Source organism: Lycorma delicatula, chromosome 3 (assembly GCF_047948215.1).
Source record: "Lycorma delicatula isolate Av1 chromosome 3, ASM4794821v1, whole genome shotgun sequence".
In the NCBI taxonomy this organism is placed as follows: Eukaryota; Metazoa; Arthropoda; class Insecta; order Hemiptera; family Fulgoridae; genus Lycorma; species Lycorma delicatula.
In genome coordinates, this window is record NC_134457.1 from 25,983,012 (window position 1) to 25,999,882 (window position 16,871).

The window sequence follows — 16,871 nt, forward strand, 5'->3', positions numbered from 1 at the left end:
GTTTTGAAAAAAATGTCTTTTTTTTATATCTTTTTTCATAAATCTATTTTTGTCTCTATAATTTAGGACCTAGAAACATCTCAATATCCTCTTGGTTAATAAACTGTAAAAAACTAATTCTCTTATGTTTGGTAACTTTTAAGAAAAAAAAGTAGATAGTATATAAAAAATAAGAATTTACAGACATTGCAATTAAAAATTTTAATCAGAAAACACATACAACATAAATTCCAACACTGTTCATAAAATATTATGATTTTATGATTAAAAACTTACCTTAAATGATAATCTGTTTAATACAGATTTACCCTACAAAAAAATAAAAATTTCACTTAATATTAACAATTTTTTTTTTAAATTAAATTTATTAATATTATAAACTATTATTTTAGCAACACGTAAACTACTAGAAATAATTAATCAAAATTTAATCTTGTATGACACCTGGTACTATAGTTAGTAAATGTCTATTTAAATATCCTAAATGTTGAACTAAAACTTTTAATTAAAAAGAAAACTGTACCTTCAACAACTCTTGTTTTGAGATTATTGAATAATCATTTTAAAGAACCATGTTACAAACCAAAATAGTTTGTCTAAATTGTATATTTATGTTTTTGATATTTCGTGATATTAATAGGGGGTTTTACCACATATTGTTTTTATATTTTTTCCCACATATTGGATCTATTTGTAGTAAAAGAAAAGTAAATATATATCTTTTCTTAAAATTGAATTAGAACAGATTAAAATGCTCTATCTGTTCCAGAATTAAAAAGTTAGGTGCAGATACAAAATAATTTTACTCTAATGAAAATGCAATTTTTGTAATACTATTTTGATGATTCCAGTGCCACATAGAATGATTGGCAGTGCTGGATAAAACTTTTTTGTATTTGTATTTTATATCTTGTATTTATATAAGTGTTATGTGTTGTTATTATTTAACATTTTGATATTATTTTAATGATGAAATGTTTTTTCTGTTAGTGTTATTTGTCAGTGTATAATAATAAATTTGACTTTTAGGTTAGGTTAGGTTAAGGTTTTTATTGTTGGTAACCAATTCCTCAGGTCATTTCTTTATATAATATAAGGCCTACCTGTAGTACAAAAAGTCTATTACTTGTTTGGTATGAGATGCATACATATGTAAACAGAAAAAACTTAACATTCCATGACTCAGGCATATTTTATTTTTAATTTATGCTTTGTCAATATATTGATTATTGATTTAGACTATGACAACAAATATATCACATATAACAATTATAAAACAGTAATTAAAAATAATCACATATGCAATCATCATTTAATATTTTTTTAAAGTTGTGTACACGAGCGAACTGAATTGCTTTACTGGCAATGAGTTTGTTCTTATGTGAACAACTGTCTTATGCCAAGAAATTTTGTAGTTTAAAATTTTTATTAATTTTTTTTGTTTCTTAAATTTTAATGGCTTTTTAATGAGCTAAACTAATAAAATATCATATAGAATATATATATATATATATATATTTGTAATGGATGTTGATTTTAAAGAATTGTGTTTTAGTTGTATAACTTTTACAGTAAAAATTCTTACTTAACTCCAGATTGTTTTTATGCTGAAAAAAAACAGATGTTTTTTTATTTTAATGTAAAAATTATTTATTACCATATAATATTAATACCATTAGAAAAATTAGACCACAGCAGCTAATGAATACTCCTGTGGTTCAAGAATATTAGCTTCAGGGAAAATATGTAATTAATAAGTAAAGCTCTGTCACATTGTAAAATTTCTTCATGTTAAGTTTAAATGATGTTAGATTTTCATTTGATTATGTAGAGTGAAAGTATGTCATAGGAATAATAAGCAAGTGCTGTTAGAAACAATATCAAAACTGCTGTTATTCACATCATGTTTTACTATATATATAGGTTTTTAAAAATAACCATTCACTATAGAACATAACCTACAAGTAAATGTAAGGTTATGTTCTGTAATACATAAAACCAGTTTTGTGATCTTTTGTATGTAAACAAAGAAAATTAGAACATTTTCCCTGTATTTCATTATTATATAATTTTCAGTTCATTTTAGAAAAATATATTGTGTAATAAATGACATTAAACAATTAATACTTTACTTAGATGTATAATTTTTTTTTCTAATGAATGTCATGTACTCAAATGTTTGTAACAATATAGTAATGCATTAGTTCATTTTTTCTCCTGTTTAATGTTATGAAAACATCATAGAAATAAACTGATGCACCAACACTGTAGATTTATTTTTTGTGATGCAGTCGTGATATTAAATTAAAAGATATTTAACATTTATAAAAAAAGAATCTTTAAACTGTTTTAAGATCAGTATTGCATTAACTTTACACAAATCATTGTAATAGTTGTGATTTCAAAAATGATTTTATAAAGTTATATATCATAAAAATTATAACTTTTTCATTTTATAAATGACAAGAAAAATAAGATATAGATAAAAATTAAAATATATTATAGAATATAATTTATTGTAGTTATCTATAAGTCGTATCTCCTTTTTTGCTAAAACTGTCTGGAAATTGTAATTTTCAAAATTTTAACCCCAAAAGAGTAGGAAGCCACACAGTTTTTTTACTTCTTTTCTCTATATACATGTTTATAAAAATGTACTTTCTTAATTTTAAAGTATGATACAATAATATAATTATTATGTCCAACTTATAATCCTACAGCATTAAGATTATTTCTAATTATTTACCATTGTAATTATTTTGCCACACATTTTATCTAATTTTCTAATGGATAATTTTTTATGATTAATAATCAAGTGGCCGGTCAGTTGGTGTGGTATAGTAGCCAGCATGCTGGTGTTTAAGTCAGTGGGGTTTGAATGTATTATTGCATGGAATTCAATGACCCATTCAGGGTCTTTAATTTTTTTCCCAGTTATATCATTTATATCTCACCTTCCTCATTAAAATATGCATATAAGCAATTTTGTTCAGTGTTATAGTAATTAAAATATGTTTTTTCTTAATGATAAAATTAAGTGGATTTCTTTTTTGTCAGCAGTCATTTAACTGATGTGAAGTAATGCTCCATGAGTTTTTTTTTTAACTGGTACTCAAATCTCATTGTAATTTCTGTACTATACTTCCTTAATCTACTTTATAAGTTGTGAATGTACTTCATTAATCTACTTTATAGATTGTGAACTTTATTTTTACTTCGCCTTTTTGCCATTTATTATTCTCCTTCAATAAGTAAACCTAATCAATCCTGAGTGCCTTAATATTTGACAGCAGTCTAGACCTTCTAATAAGATTTTGCTGAAAGTTTCTTTCCTCTCCAATTTCTCTTCAGTCTCACAGGCTTGAACTTTGTTGGCTTACATAATTTTCAGTGTGTCCTTAAAAAAAAAAAATATAGTTTTTTCATTAATCAAACATATTCACTACACTCTATGAAGTAATGATGGTGTTTATGAAATGTAGGTCTGGTTTTGATTCCACTGTACACGTTCTTGAGTTCGTGTCAGTAATTGAATCAAAGTCAATTGGGGTACAATTGGTAGTATTTTGAAGTAAATCCACAACATAAGCATTAAAAATCCAGTTAATGGTATCTCTGCCAGATATAATAATGAATCATTATATTTCCTTGAAGTAATAATGTAAAAAAATTACAAATATTTAATTAGTATGCATTACTTAAAAATAATGCTCAGTGGCTTGTTTTCCTTTTCAATAGTTTCTTCTTACTTAATGTATTATATTTCTTATGCTTCTTTTTATTATTATTATTATTATATTGTTCTACTGATTTGTATATAGATAATATTACATTATAATCATAATCATGAGTGTATAAGACTGATAACAATTTGTTACATACTTATATTTATATACAGTACATATATTATGTATAACTTATATTATACGGGTAAAATAAGTTTTTAATAATAATCACAAGACTGATTATTTAGACTGATTGTGTAATTTTTTTATTATGATTATTGTAAAAAATTATCTTACATTTATGCATATATTACTTACCCTAGTGATAAATATCCTTATTAGGAATAAATATTAGTATACATTTTTACCTTCCTATAGTCTTAATTTATTTTCGTTCTGTAGGGTTATAAAACCATTTTTTACAAAACAGAAACTCTTTACATTGTACTTACATACATTGTAAGTGCTGTTACCCTTTTCTGGTTACCCTTTTTGATTTTGGATATTCATATACTTTTCCAACATATATCAATTAATTTTTATTTGCTATTATTCTACTTTCTATTTTATTTTTGTTGTTGTCATCCCATTTTTGCTCCACAGGGATTGTTTTGCTCTCCAAACAGGTCCAATAACAGTGACAGTTTTTTCTTGTTTTATATACCCAAACCAATTAATATATGATGTAGAATACATGCAGTCGTATTGTTGATGCGTTTACTAAGCTCACAACAGTATTGAGAATTATTCTTTTTAAAGAAATATGCATTTTACATATCTCTTTAAATACTGCACCAGTATTTTGTTGTTATATAGATTTTTCTAGTAAATCAATGACATTCGCTACTGCAATACCTTCTGTCCAATGTTTTCCTTTTATTTATTCTATTTTATAATGTTTGAAATAGTATGCAAATTTTTCAATTATAGTCTGTAATGATAATTTAAAAATATAGACTTTTGTAACAATAAACTAAATCAAGTGTTTTAATAAGTTACTTTAAAACATTTTTAGTAGTTTTTGTAACTGTCTGAAGTTACTGGTTCTCCCATCTTAAAGTTGACCCCAAAAGTTTGAAGTAAGTTATTCAAAACTTTTATTATAAAATTTGATCTGGTTTATCATTAAAAAATTTTGTATTTTAAAATCTTGTAGTCTAATTTATAATACAATATTGTTCTCTCATTATGTTGCTATATAAAACTTAATTGTGCTATAGAAAATGTTGATTACGTATGAATTTTTAAATAATTACAAATCAGATATATTGTATACATTTTAATTCTTTTGAGAAGACTATAAAATTTATGGTGTCTTATGAATAACGGATTAATCTATGTTATAACAGACAAGACAAAAATCTTAAGTGATAAAAAGTAAAAGTAAATTGTAGATATCCAAAGACAAGGTAGCAGATAATTTTTTTTGGTTTTATAAAGAACATTAATCAGTTATTCATAAATAATTATATTCAGTGGTTGGCTGAATCATTTATATTATGCTACTTCCACACTTCTAGAATTGCAAGTACGAGGAAGGTCGTTCTATTAAGTACTGTAAATGTTCTTGGGTGGCTTTTTCCCAATCAATACAAAAATAATTGATCTGTTGGTTCCTGAGTAAACTTCCCCTTACCTGTCCTTTCCTTGCAAGATGCGATAATAATACTGATATTGGATATATTTTAACAATACTACCAATTATAATACTGTTCGGTATTCTTACATTTAGTGATTTTCACTTATGAAATCTTTTTAAATTATATCCAATCCATTATATGTATTAAATTAAATCTTTAATATTAAAATCTGTAATTTTATTGATCTCTGGCTTACAGTAATGCTCTTGAAGTCATTGAAAAAAAAAAGGCTTGAAACTTCTCATTGTGCCTAGTGCTGTCTTATTTTATTTTTACATGAACAAATTATTAATAATTTTGAGTTTTATTAAAATGTTAATATACTTGAGAAAAATCTACCGTTACGTTAACTCTCAGAACGAAAGTGATTATATTTGAAATATGTTTAAAACACTCATATTGTGTTAAATAGAAAATAATTCTATTTACCTCTAAATATTTTATATAATAATAATCATTATATTATTGGTTTTATAATTTTAATAACTTTTATTGTTTTAGTATTATATTAGTTTTTATATATAGAGTGTTGCCGTTCTGCATTATTATTATTATTAAGAGAATAATGTGAATTTTGTTACAATGATAATGTTGTACAGATTTTGTAAGTTCTTGTATCCTTTTTTATTTTATTTCTAAAATGATGTTTTAATTAATAATAGCATTGTCAATAATGACAGAAAAATTTTTAAATTTGGTGAAGTACTCTACCATAATGTGCTTATAAATTTGTTGTGAGTTTTATTATTATTACTATTATTATTATTATTAATGTTGTATAGTTTATACAAACATAATTTTTCAGTGTGGCTTAAGTGTCTTCCCTTTTCAAATAGGGGATGATCTGTTTGTAATTCTATCATTTTTTATAAGAGAGGCAAAATTAAGATCTTGTAATGTAGATATGGGCATCCCAATGAATTCAATGTGAAATCTACTAGCTAATCAGTCTTGAGAAATAAGAGCTAAACATCAAAGCTATTGAAAACATATCCTTCAGATTATAAGATAATAAATCAGTGAAAATTACATGAAATACAACATTTTTGCATAGTAAAACTTTATTTGCAAGCCTTCCTACATGTAGTCTAAAAAAAGAAACCTGAATAATTAATCTAAAGTGGCTTTTTTCGTTACCTTATTTGCATTAATAGCAAATAAAAAAACCCTTTAAATTAGAGATACAAGGAAACATTGAGGTAATTCTGTAAAGTTCTCTTATAATTTTCATGTGTATATGATAAAGATAGGTCTAGAAGATCAGTCAGTATTTGCCAATCTACAGCAAAATGATGATTAATTTAAGTGGACATATTTTATAGACATAAATAAACTCTTTTGTTCTGTAACAATTATTAAAGAGGTATGTTCTTCATTTAATCAATACTGAAAAATATGTTAGTGTAAGCATTCGTTGTTTTGTTTATTAATATTTATATAACATTTCAATTGTATATATTTAATTGCCTTATGTAATTAAATAACAAATAATTAAAATAATGTATATCATATATTCTTAAAATGAGGCTAAGCCTAATTTTATTATTACTTTGAGGTTTTTTAAAAAAATATATCTAAGATTGTAGTTAATATTATTATTACCGTATTCATTCTGATATTTTCAAGTGAAGTGAATTTATTGTGAATATTATATGATAATAAGTTTTAAGTAATACTGAATAGCAGAACAAATATTCCTAGCATTTAACGTTATTTATTAATTTCATCTATTTTTTCACTTGAGTTATTTTAACATGCTTTGACTGGGATTAAATAGTCTTATGACTATTTTTGAATGGACATACACAGTACACGACTTATCAGTTACAATGATTAATGGGCAGTACAAAATAAATGATTTGATAAGGAATTGAAGTAGTTTTTTTCACTTAATTGCCTAAGATTCTGTATCTATTTTTATATTTTGGCAAATTGTTTGTAATAAACAGTCACTCGTTGACCAATAAGTAATAAAAAAAAGAACTACATTTTAGTGGCATTAATTATTGGATAATCATAGTAACCTATGATTATTAGGTTGAATTGAATTCTTCTAATCTAGTGTGGAATTAATAAAAATGTGAGTAAACATTACTTTCTTCCCTCGATTCTTTAAAATAACACAGTCTTACATAACAAAAACACCTGAGAATGTGTAAAAATGACTGATTATGTAATTACAGGTCATTAAACGTTGTAACTGATACTGTGTAAATCCATTCAAAAATAGTGTTGTAATTAATTCCAGTCAAACCATATTAAAATAACTCATATAAAATATAAACATAAAATACACATATAAACACATAAAATATAAAATAAACACATAAAAAATAACATTTTCTAAAACAAGTTTTTATAATATGTACCACTATGCAACAAATTTTATTTTATTTTGTTTTTCAAGTTATATTTATTATTTGTTACAATTTTTTTATTTATTTATGTATGAATAATTTCAATGTACTATACTAACATGTTAAAATTTTGTACATTTAATTAAGATGATATATAAAAAGTTCCTTTTTAGTAGTTATGTTATAAAATAAAAATTTACTATCGTTTATTTAATTGTTTATTTTTGTTTTATTTTATTATTTTACTGTAAATTCATCTGATGAGTTGGTTTTTTTAAAAATGGTATCGTATGTTATATGATTTTTGTGTTTACTATTGTTATTATTTTAGAATAATTGTAAATTATTCTTTTATTGAAATAATATTTTATGTTTAATTAGTGGAATTTCTTATCTGTCATTATTATATAGTTTTGTATTGTAAAACTTGTGATATTTAATTCCACTAAATCATAAGGATCATGGATTTTCAATTTTACTTTTGTAAACCATAATCAGTTTGGTTAATATTATGCGGCCAATTAAATAATATTAAGCATTGTCTTTAGGAGTGTTACTAATTAGATGAGTGGTTTAATTATATGTACTAAGTAATCTTTAAATTTTTGTAAACCAGATGTTATTCCACTTATCTCCTGTTCAACTGGAATATAGGTTAAGAATTTCATCAAATCCAGTTTTTATATGAGCTTGATAAAACAGATGTACGATATTTAATAAATAACACAATAATATTTATTAATTTGTAGTGTTCTGCCTTAAAGCAGGTCACTGACAGCAATAACGTATCTGCCAGTTTTGTAAATTTGTGTTGACCCTCTCTAAAAAAAGTCTTCATTATTAGGCTCATTTAGAGTATTCCTGCATCCCAATGGTCACTTAGCTTCCCTAGATCTCAATCCTCAAAATGTTAATATTATAATCTGTAACATAGCCGGTGATTTTGCCGCATTTATTTATAATTTTATTTTGTAAAAGATATAATGTTAGTTCAACTGTGATAGATTCAATTTTTTTCTACATTTTTTTGTACATTGTTCCTCTGTAGTTTGGAACTGTACCTCTTTTTAATTATTATCATCCTTCTGGTTTGACAGGTACATCTCGCTTACAAATATTTTTGCTATTCAGATAAATTTAATAATTTTGGGATTGCATTGTTTTTTCAGAGAATTATTAACAGTTCAAGTTTTAATCTGTCACTATTTGAGTTCCAGTAATGGTAACTATTTATTTTAATAATTTCTTTTCATAGCTTTTATTAATGATTATATTACAAAACCATTTTTCTATTCAAATAATTTAATATGATTTTTAAGGCAAAAAGACAAATTTTTCTTTAAAGTAGGTAATTATAAATTACCGTTAAGAGAAAACTTTGTGAACCTTGGTATGTGATTTATTGTTGACTGATATCACATGCTTACTAATCTTGTGTTTATGTTTATTGTAAATTGTTTCTTTACAAAACAAGATTGCATTAAATAATACTACCATGGAAAGATAAATTTATTTGAATATTAAGTTTTAAATAATAAAATTGAATAGATTGTATGCCAAATACATAGAAATTAGTGAATAAAGTAAAAAGAAAAAAAAATTAAAAATTGGTATACTGTAAGCATTAATATATATAAATATATTATTATATAATATAATATATATTGCTAATGTAAATAAAGTAAGTGAAATTTCTTTTATTTTTGATTTTTTAAAGATCAGTTTTAATTTTTTTTTTTTTTGTAATCAATGACTTCAGCAAACTTAACTGAAAAAATAAACCAAATACTTATAACTTATAAAATTTCAGATTAATTTCATTTGTTGTCTTATTCTTTATATTCAGAAATATTAAATTAGGGACCATGTTTTCAAATTATCTTTATTATTCTTTTCTTTAAAGATATTTCTGGTTTGTTTGCTTATTTTTAAAATTAATTTTCTCAAATTTGCCACTTCACCTCATAGTCTTGTCTTCTTCAGAAACTACCATTAATAGGGAATAACTCTCATGTGATTATTAAGTTCACTATCATCATGAGATTATTATTGTTATGAAACTCATGATCAGCAGCTGAGTAGCATTTTAAGCTTTTTTTTTTTAATGTAGTAGAGAAATACCCTTGTTTTTTGTTTTAATTTGAATGCTATGTTTATTGAACTACCTGTAGTCATTGTTTAAGATTTTCTCTAAATTTGTTCAACCAATTCTTAATATCATTTGAGGTTATTGTCAAAGTTTTGTTAAATACATTAACTTTGTTAAAAATTTGATAAATAAATAGAAATGATAGCTATGCATTAAGCAAAATAAAATTTTGATTATCAATTTAGCATGAACTTGCAGAATTTAGCTGCTTTTGCTAATGAAAAATCATTTTTCAGTTTGTTAGTAAGTTTCCATTTATTATATTATAAAATAAGGATACTAGTTTTAATATTAGTTATAATTTTTTTAACTTAGTTTACAAAACCTCATTTTTAGAAATAATGACTACAATAAATGATAATAAAATAGTAGAGGCACTTCCTAAAAAAAACATCCCCCTTCAAATTCTCCCATCATAAATTGAGAGATCCTTCCTAAGTTAATGGCTGAAGGTGAAGTTTTATTTTGTCCCTGTTAGAAAAAAAATGGAGGCAAAGCAAATTATGGTAATGGGATCAGCTTTGTCCTACTTTTCTCCATTTATTCCATCCTTTTACAACTGATTAATTTTGTTTTCATTGTTTGTTGTATTATGTATTTACAAGTTATTTTCATTTTATGATGTCTGAATTTTTACAAATTATTAATTAGTAAAGTTCTTTTATTAATATTTAAAAAGACTGTAAAACATGTTTACCTCATTGTATATTAATCGATAAATAAATATAATAGTTATTGTATAGTGATTAAATGGTATAATGAATGAGTAATAGTAATAATTTATGCTGCTTATATTGTAGCTTGTGATTTGTATAATATATAATTTTTAGTAAGACTGACAAAGTTTTTGTGTTAATTATTATATTATTGTATTACGAATAAAAAAGTTCTTGTTCTTTGATAGACTGAATAAAAAGTATATATATTATTAAAATAATAACACTGTTTATTTTGTTCACAAACTGTGTCATAAGTAATAAAACGAATTATTATCGACTTTTTGTTTTGTTTGTTACAGTGTTTCAATCTCATTGCAGATGAAATTTATCTCATTTCATTACAGCGATCATTAGCATTGTTTTTTCATTGTAGCGATAAATCACTTTTTGTTTATTTTGTTATTGTTAATTTAATAATACTATGTTTTTACTATAATACAAAAATCCTTTCTGTGAATAAAAATTACTGTTTTATCTTTCTTGTATTAGATCATTATTCCATCACTAACAACATTCAAGTAATATGAGCACTACCATAATATCTGAGTGTGCTCTGATAAATAAATTAGTTTTTTCAAAATTTGTTCAACACCAATTTATTCATCACCAGCTTCAACTACTGTTGCTGAAATTTGGTGTATGTAAGAGCATGTGTTTTTTATTTTATTTTTTTGACTGTTGCTATTTATTTCCTCATTTTCATTATTCTGTTTTCTAGAATGTTGCATATTACTATTGGCATGAAAGTATGTGTATTTGGATTTGAAGTTATAAAAATAAAACCACGACCCTCACATTTTGAAACTAATTGCATCACTTTTATATTATTTTATGCTGTGTTTAAATGGTATTAAAATTTTATATCTTAAGATATTATCATGGTGAGGAAAAAAGTACAGTTATTTATTGCAGGTCTTTACTTTTATTGCTTATTATTAAAAAAAACCCATTGGACTAATTGTATTCAAACTTTTATACAAGTTACCCCATTTTACAAGGGCTGTTTTTTTTTCAATCTCCAATCGTGCATCTAAGTAAACCAGAGCTAGGTCTGTGCATCATGCGATTGTGCCGCACCCCCATCACAACCTCTGGCATCGCCAGTTCCATTGCATCAGTCTGAGCTGAGCTACAGGCAATTGAATATGGCCACTACGATCGATTCTCCCGCCAAGTGTGAGTTGCAAAGTGTGATATGTTTTCAAGCAAGCAGAAGGATGTAGCGCTGCCAAAATCCATCACAGAATGATCTTAGTATATGGTGAAAACTTTATGAGTGATGGTAGTGTACAGGAATGGTGTAGGAAATTTAAAGAAGGGCAAACAAACATCCATGATGAAAGTCGGCAAGGACACAAATCTGTTGCTACTGTACACCTGCTTGAGTGTGTTTATGATTTTGTCTGCAACAAGCAGAGGTTTACGATAAATGAACTTACTGCAGAAATTTCAAAGTCTTTGTATACAGTTGTAACTAAAGACCTAGGATATTAGAAACTGTGTGTATGTTGGGTCCCAAAAATGTCGAGTGATAATCACAAAATGCAGCGAATGGCGTCAGCCTTAATGTTTCTCATGCATTACAATAATGAGAAGGAAGAGTGTTTAAAGTCTATCGATACTGGCAATGAAACTTGGATCCAGTATGACAGTCCAGAAACCAACGAGCAGTCTAAGCAGTGGATGTACACTTCTTCTTCAAACAAGTCGAAAAAATTCAGACACAACAGGGAAACAATGGATACAGTCTTTTGGAACCATAAAGGTGTCTTGTTGGTGGACTTTATGGAGTAAAGAACAACAATAACAAATGAAGTTTATTGTGAATCTTTACATTGCACAATAGAGTGGCCCAGAACAAACGAAGAGGCACGGTCTTGTCAAGTATGTTTTTGATCCATAACAGTGCATGGGCTACACTGTGCCAACATGATACAAGACCTTCTCAAACAATTCAAGTGGGAGGTTTTTACCACCCACTGTATAGTCCAGACCTAGCAATCTTCACCTCTTGGACCCCTCCATGGACAACACTTCACCACTAACAAAGAACTTCAGGAAGCTATCAAGACATACCTTACCTCATTAGCGGCAAACTTCTTTGAATCTGGTATTGGAAAGCTGGTGTCACAATACAACAAACGCTTCAATCATTTTGGCGATTATGTAGAAAAATAAGTTAGATACTACTCATTTTTTTAGTAATAAAATCATTTTGTTATGGCAATATATCTTTTTTTATAGTCCATCAGAGGTTGAAAATAAACAGCAGTCGTAATTACCTTACCACAAAAAATTTCAGATTCATTATTTTCAACCGTTCTTGAATTGTTATTCAGTTTGTAAAACCATATCATCAATATAAAACAAGATTTATTAGTTTCATTGTTAATTTTAATTGATGCATATATTTTGATAAAATGTATTGCTAAACTTACATTTGTTGGGACTTTTAGGAATTCATTGCTTTGGTGAGGCATCTGATAGAGGAGAAAAGCTTTCTTCTGTTAACAGTGCAGGAAAGTTGCCCATTGGTCTTTGCAGCAATGTTCTCAAGTGCGACTCACCACAGCAATATGTACTTCATTTTTATTTACCCAAAACCCAAATACTATACTTATCTCCTTTCTTTTTGCATTAGGCAATTCAGATTATATTGTTAATATGTTTATAGTAATAAAAAAAAAAAAAAACAGATAATCTCAATAGATCTTGGTGGGCACATCCTTTAGAAATGATTCTTCCACTGAAAAAATCCTGTAACATCTCCATAATAGAGTGAGTTGTATGGTAAGTAGCGCTACCCATTGCAACCAGCTGCTGTGCTCATCCACTTGCAGTAAGGATATGAACTGTTGGATAATTTCTTGGAAGGCAACAGGATCCACAGTTTTTTTCAAAAAAACAAGGGTCTTGTTATTTGTCATCTTGAAACCACACACCTATTTGTTGTGGAAAATTCAAAGAAAAAGTTTGGGTTTTTGGTACTCCAGTTCTGATAGTTCTGTTAATTAACATACCTCCCAAAGCGAAACCACACTTTGTGAAAATTCTTAATTTAAAATGACGTCAGTCTAATGAAGTTCTTGAACCACTGGTAGTAGGGTAAATCTTTAATAATCACCATTAATTAACTCATGGAAAACTTGCATTCGATACGTATCACATTTCATCAATATCTTCACTGCAGTACGGGCTGAACCTAGTGAAATATTCTTTTCCCGGCTTATCCTTTGCAAAGATTTATGAGGAGAACTTATAATTGTTGCTTTAATGTCCTGTATCACCTGCATTGTTAATACCGACTTGTATCAGGTATGTTTCTTGTCTAACATCGAACTTGTTTCATAAAATTTTTTAACTAACTTCTGATTAAAACTTCTTACTGGTGCTTCCTTTTCAAATTTCTCCTTGCACTTTCGCCAACAAACAACATAAGATTTAATCTCTAAATAGGTTTCTATCACAAATATATATTCTTCAACAGTTAATAAAATTTTAACAAACAACCTATGATTATGCGATCTTGTTTAAAAGCCAATGCTCAACACAGACTGGCGATACTCAAATGTTCAGGCAATAAACAACCCTTCCCAGTCCAGCTCCACTATTATGAACATTACCTCGCACCAATATGTGCATTTTAACAAAAATTTTCATTTAGTATAAACTACTGAATGATGGGGGCCTCTTTTAAGTTGAACTCTCTGTATTATATGTATTAACTTAAAATAACAATAAAGTTAATGATTTTTGTTTTGCGTTTGTTGTTGTTAATGAATAAAAACTCAAAACAGTGATTAATCTGAAATTTTGTAGATAATAAGGTAACAGAATGGGTTAGCTTTTGTAAAAATATAAACTCCATTTGTCCAGTAGATTTTTAGTAACAAGCAATCAAAATTTAATGTGATATCCTTGTTGTTAATGGAATATAGGTTACACCTTGAGATAAACAACATAAAGCTCAAGAAAGTACCGTTTTTCATTCTCACCATTGTAGCATACCGTATGTATAGTATGTTACAATTTTATTTTACAATATACAGTAGCATACCGTATATACGAGTAGTAAAAAATAAAAATCTAACGTCATCAAATGTTTTTTTTTTGTCTTCAGTCATTTGACTGGTTTGATGCAGCTCTCCAAGATTCCCTATCTAGTGCTAGTCGTTTCATTTCAGTATACCCTCTACATCCTACATCCCCAACAATTTGTTTTACATACTCCAAACGTGGCCTGCCTACACAATTTTTCCCTTCTACCTGTCCTTCCAATATTAAAGCGACTATTCCAGGATGCCTTAGTATGTGGCCTATAAGTCTGTCTCTTCTTTTAACTATATTTTTCCAAATGCTTCTTTCTTCATCTATTTGCCGCAATACCTCTTCATTTGTCACTTTATCCACCCATCTGATTTTTAACATTCTCCTATAGCACCACATTTCAAAAGCTTCTAATCTTTTCTTCTCAGATACTCCGATTGTCCAAGTTTCACTTCCATATAAAGCGACACTCCAAACATACACTTTCAAAAATCTTTTCCTGACATTTAAATTAATTTTTGATGTAAACAAATTATATTTCTTACTGAAGGCTAGTTTAGCTTGTGCTATTCGGCATTTTATATCGCTCCTGCTTCGTCCATCTTTAGTAATTTTACTTCCCAAATAACAAAATTCTTCTACCTCCATAATCTTTTCTCCTCCTATTTTCACATTCAGCGGTCCATCTTTGTTATTTCTACTACATTTCATTACTTTTGTTTTGTTCTTGTTTATTTTCATGCGATAGTTCTTGCGTAGGACTTCATCTATGCCGTTCATTGTTTCTTCTAAATCCTTTTTACTCTCGGCTAGAATTACTATATCATCAGCAAATCGTAGCATCTTTATCTTTTCACCTTGTACTGTTACTCCAAATCTAAATTGTTCTTTAACATCATTAACTGCTAGTTCCATGTAAAGATTAAAAAGTAACGGAGATAGGGAACATCCTTGTCGGACTCCCTTTCTTATTAGGGCTTCTTTCTTTTTTTTTGTTCTTCAATTGTTATTGTTGCTGTTTGGTTCCTGTACATGTTAGCAATTGTTCTTCTATCTCTGTATTTGAACCCTAATTTTTTTAAAATGCTGAACATTTTATTCCAGTCTACGTTATCGAAAGCCTTTTCTAGGTCTATAAACGCCAAGTATGTTGGTTTGTTTTTCTTTAATCTTCCTTCTACTATTAATCTGAGGCCTAAAATTGCTTCCCTTGTCCCTATACTTTTCCTGAAACCAAATTGGTCTTCTCCTAACACTTCTTCCACTCTCCTCTCAATCCTTCTGTATAAAATTCTAGTTAAGATTTTTGATGCATGACTAGTTAAACTAATTGTTCTGTATTCTTCACATGTATCTGCCCCTGCTTTCTTTGGTATCATAACTATAACACTTTTTTTGAAGTCTGATGGAAATTCATTTTCATAAATATTACACACCAGTTTGTATAATCTATCAAATCGCTTCCTCACCTGCACTGCGCAGTAATTCTACAGGTATTCCGTCTATTCCAGGAGCCTTTCTGCCATTTAAATCTTTTAATGCTCTCTTAAATTCAGATCTCAGTATTGTTTCTCCCATTTCATCCTCCTCAACTTCCTCTTCTTCCTCTATAACACCATTTTCTAATTCATTTCCTCCGTATAACTCTTCAATATATTCCACCCATCTATCGACTTTACCTTTCGTATTATATATTGGTGTACCATCTTTGTTTAACACATTATTAGATTTTAATTTATGTACCCCAAAATTTTCCTTAACTTTCCTGTATGCTCAGTCTATTTTACCAATGTTCATTTCTCTTTCCACTTCTGAACACTTTTCTTTAATCCACTCTTGTTTCAACAGTTTGCACTTCCTGTTTATAGCATTTCTTAATTTCCGATAGTTCCTTTTACTTTCTTCATCACTAGCATTCTTATATTTTCTACGTTCATCCATCAGCTGCAATATATCGTCTGAAACCCAAGGTTTTCTACCGGTTCTCTTTATTCCGCCTAAGTTTGCTTCTGCTGATTTAAGAATTTCCTTTTTAACATTCTCCCATTCTTCTTCTACATTTTCTACCTTATCTTTTTTACTCAGACCTCTTGCGATGTCCTCCTCAAAAATCTTCTTTACCTCCTCTTCCTCAAGCTTCTCTAAATTCCACCGATTCATCTGACACCTTTTCTTCAGGTTTTTAAACCCCAATCTACATTTCATTATCACCAAATTATGGTCGCTATCAATGT

The 16,871-nt window shown here is 27.5% G+C and overlaps 1 protein-coding gene across 1 annotated transcript in view; it reads left to right on the top strand.

The window, feature by feature from the left end:
• Positions 1–12,111: 12,111 nt before the first annotated feature.
• LOC142320826 (nucleoporin SEH1-like) overlaps positions 12,112–16,871 on the top strand; it is a 35,005-nt gene continuing 30,245 nt past the window's right edge. The window contains exon 1 of the mRNA XM_075358800.1: positions 12,112–12,233. Coding sequence (XP_075214915.1) covers positions 12,112–12,233 — 122 coding nt within the window. The remainder of the gene's footprint in view (positions 12,234–16,871) is intronic.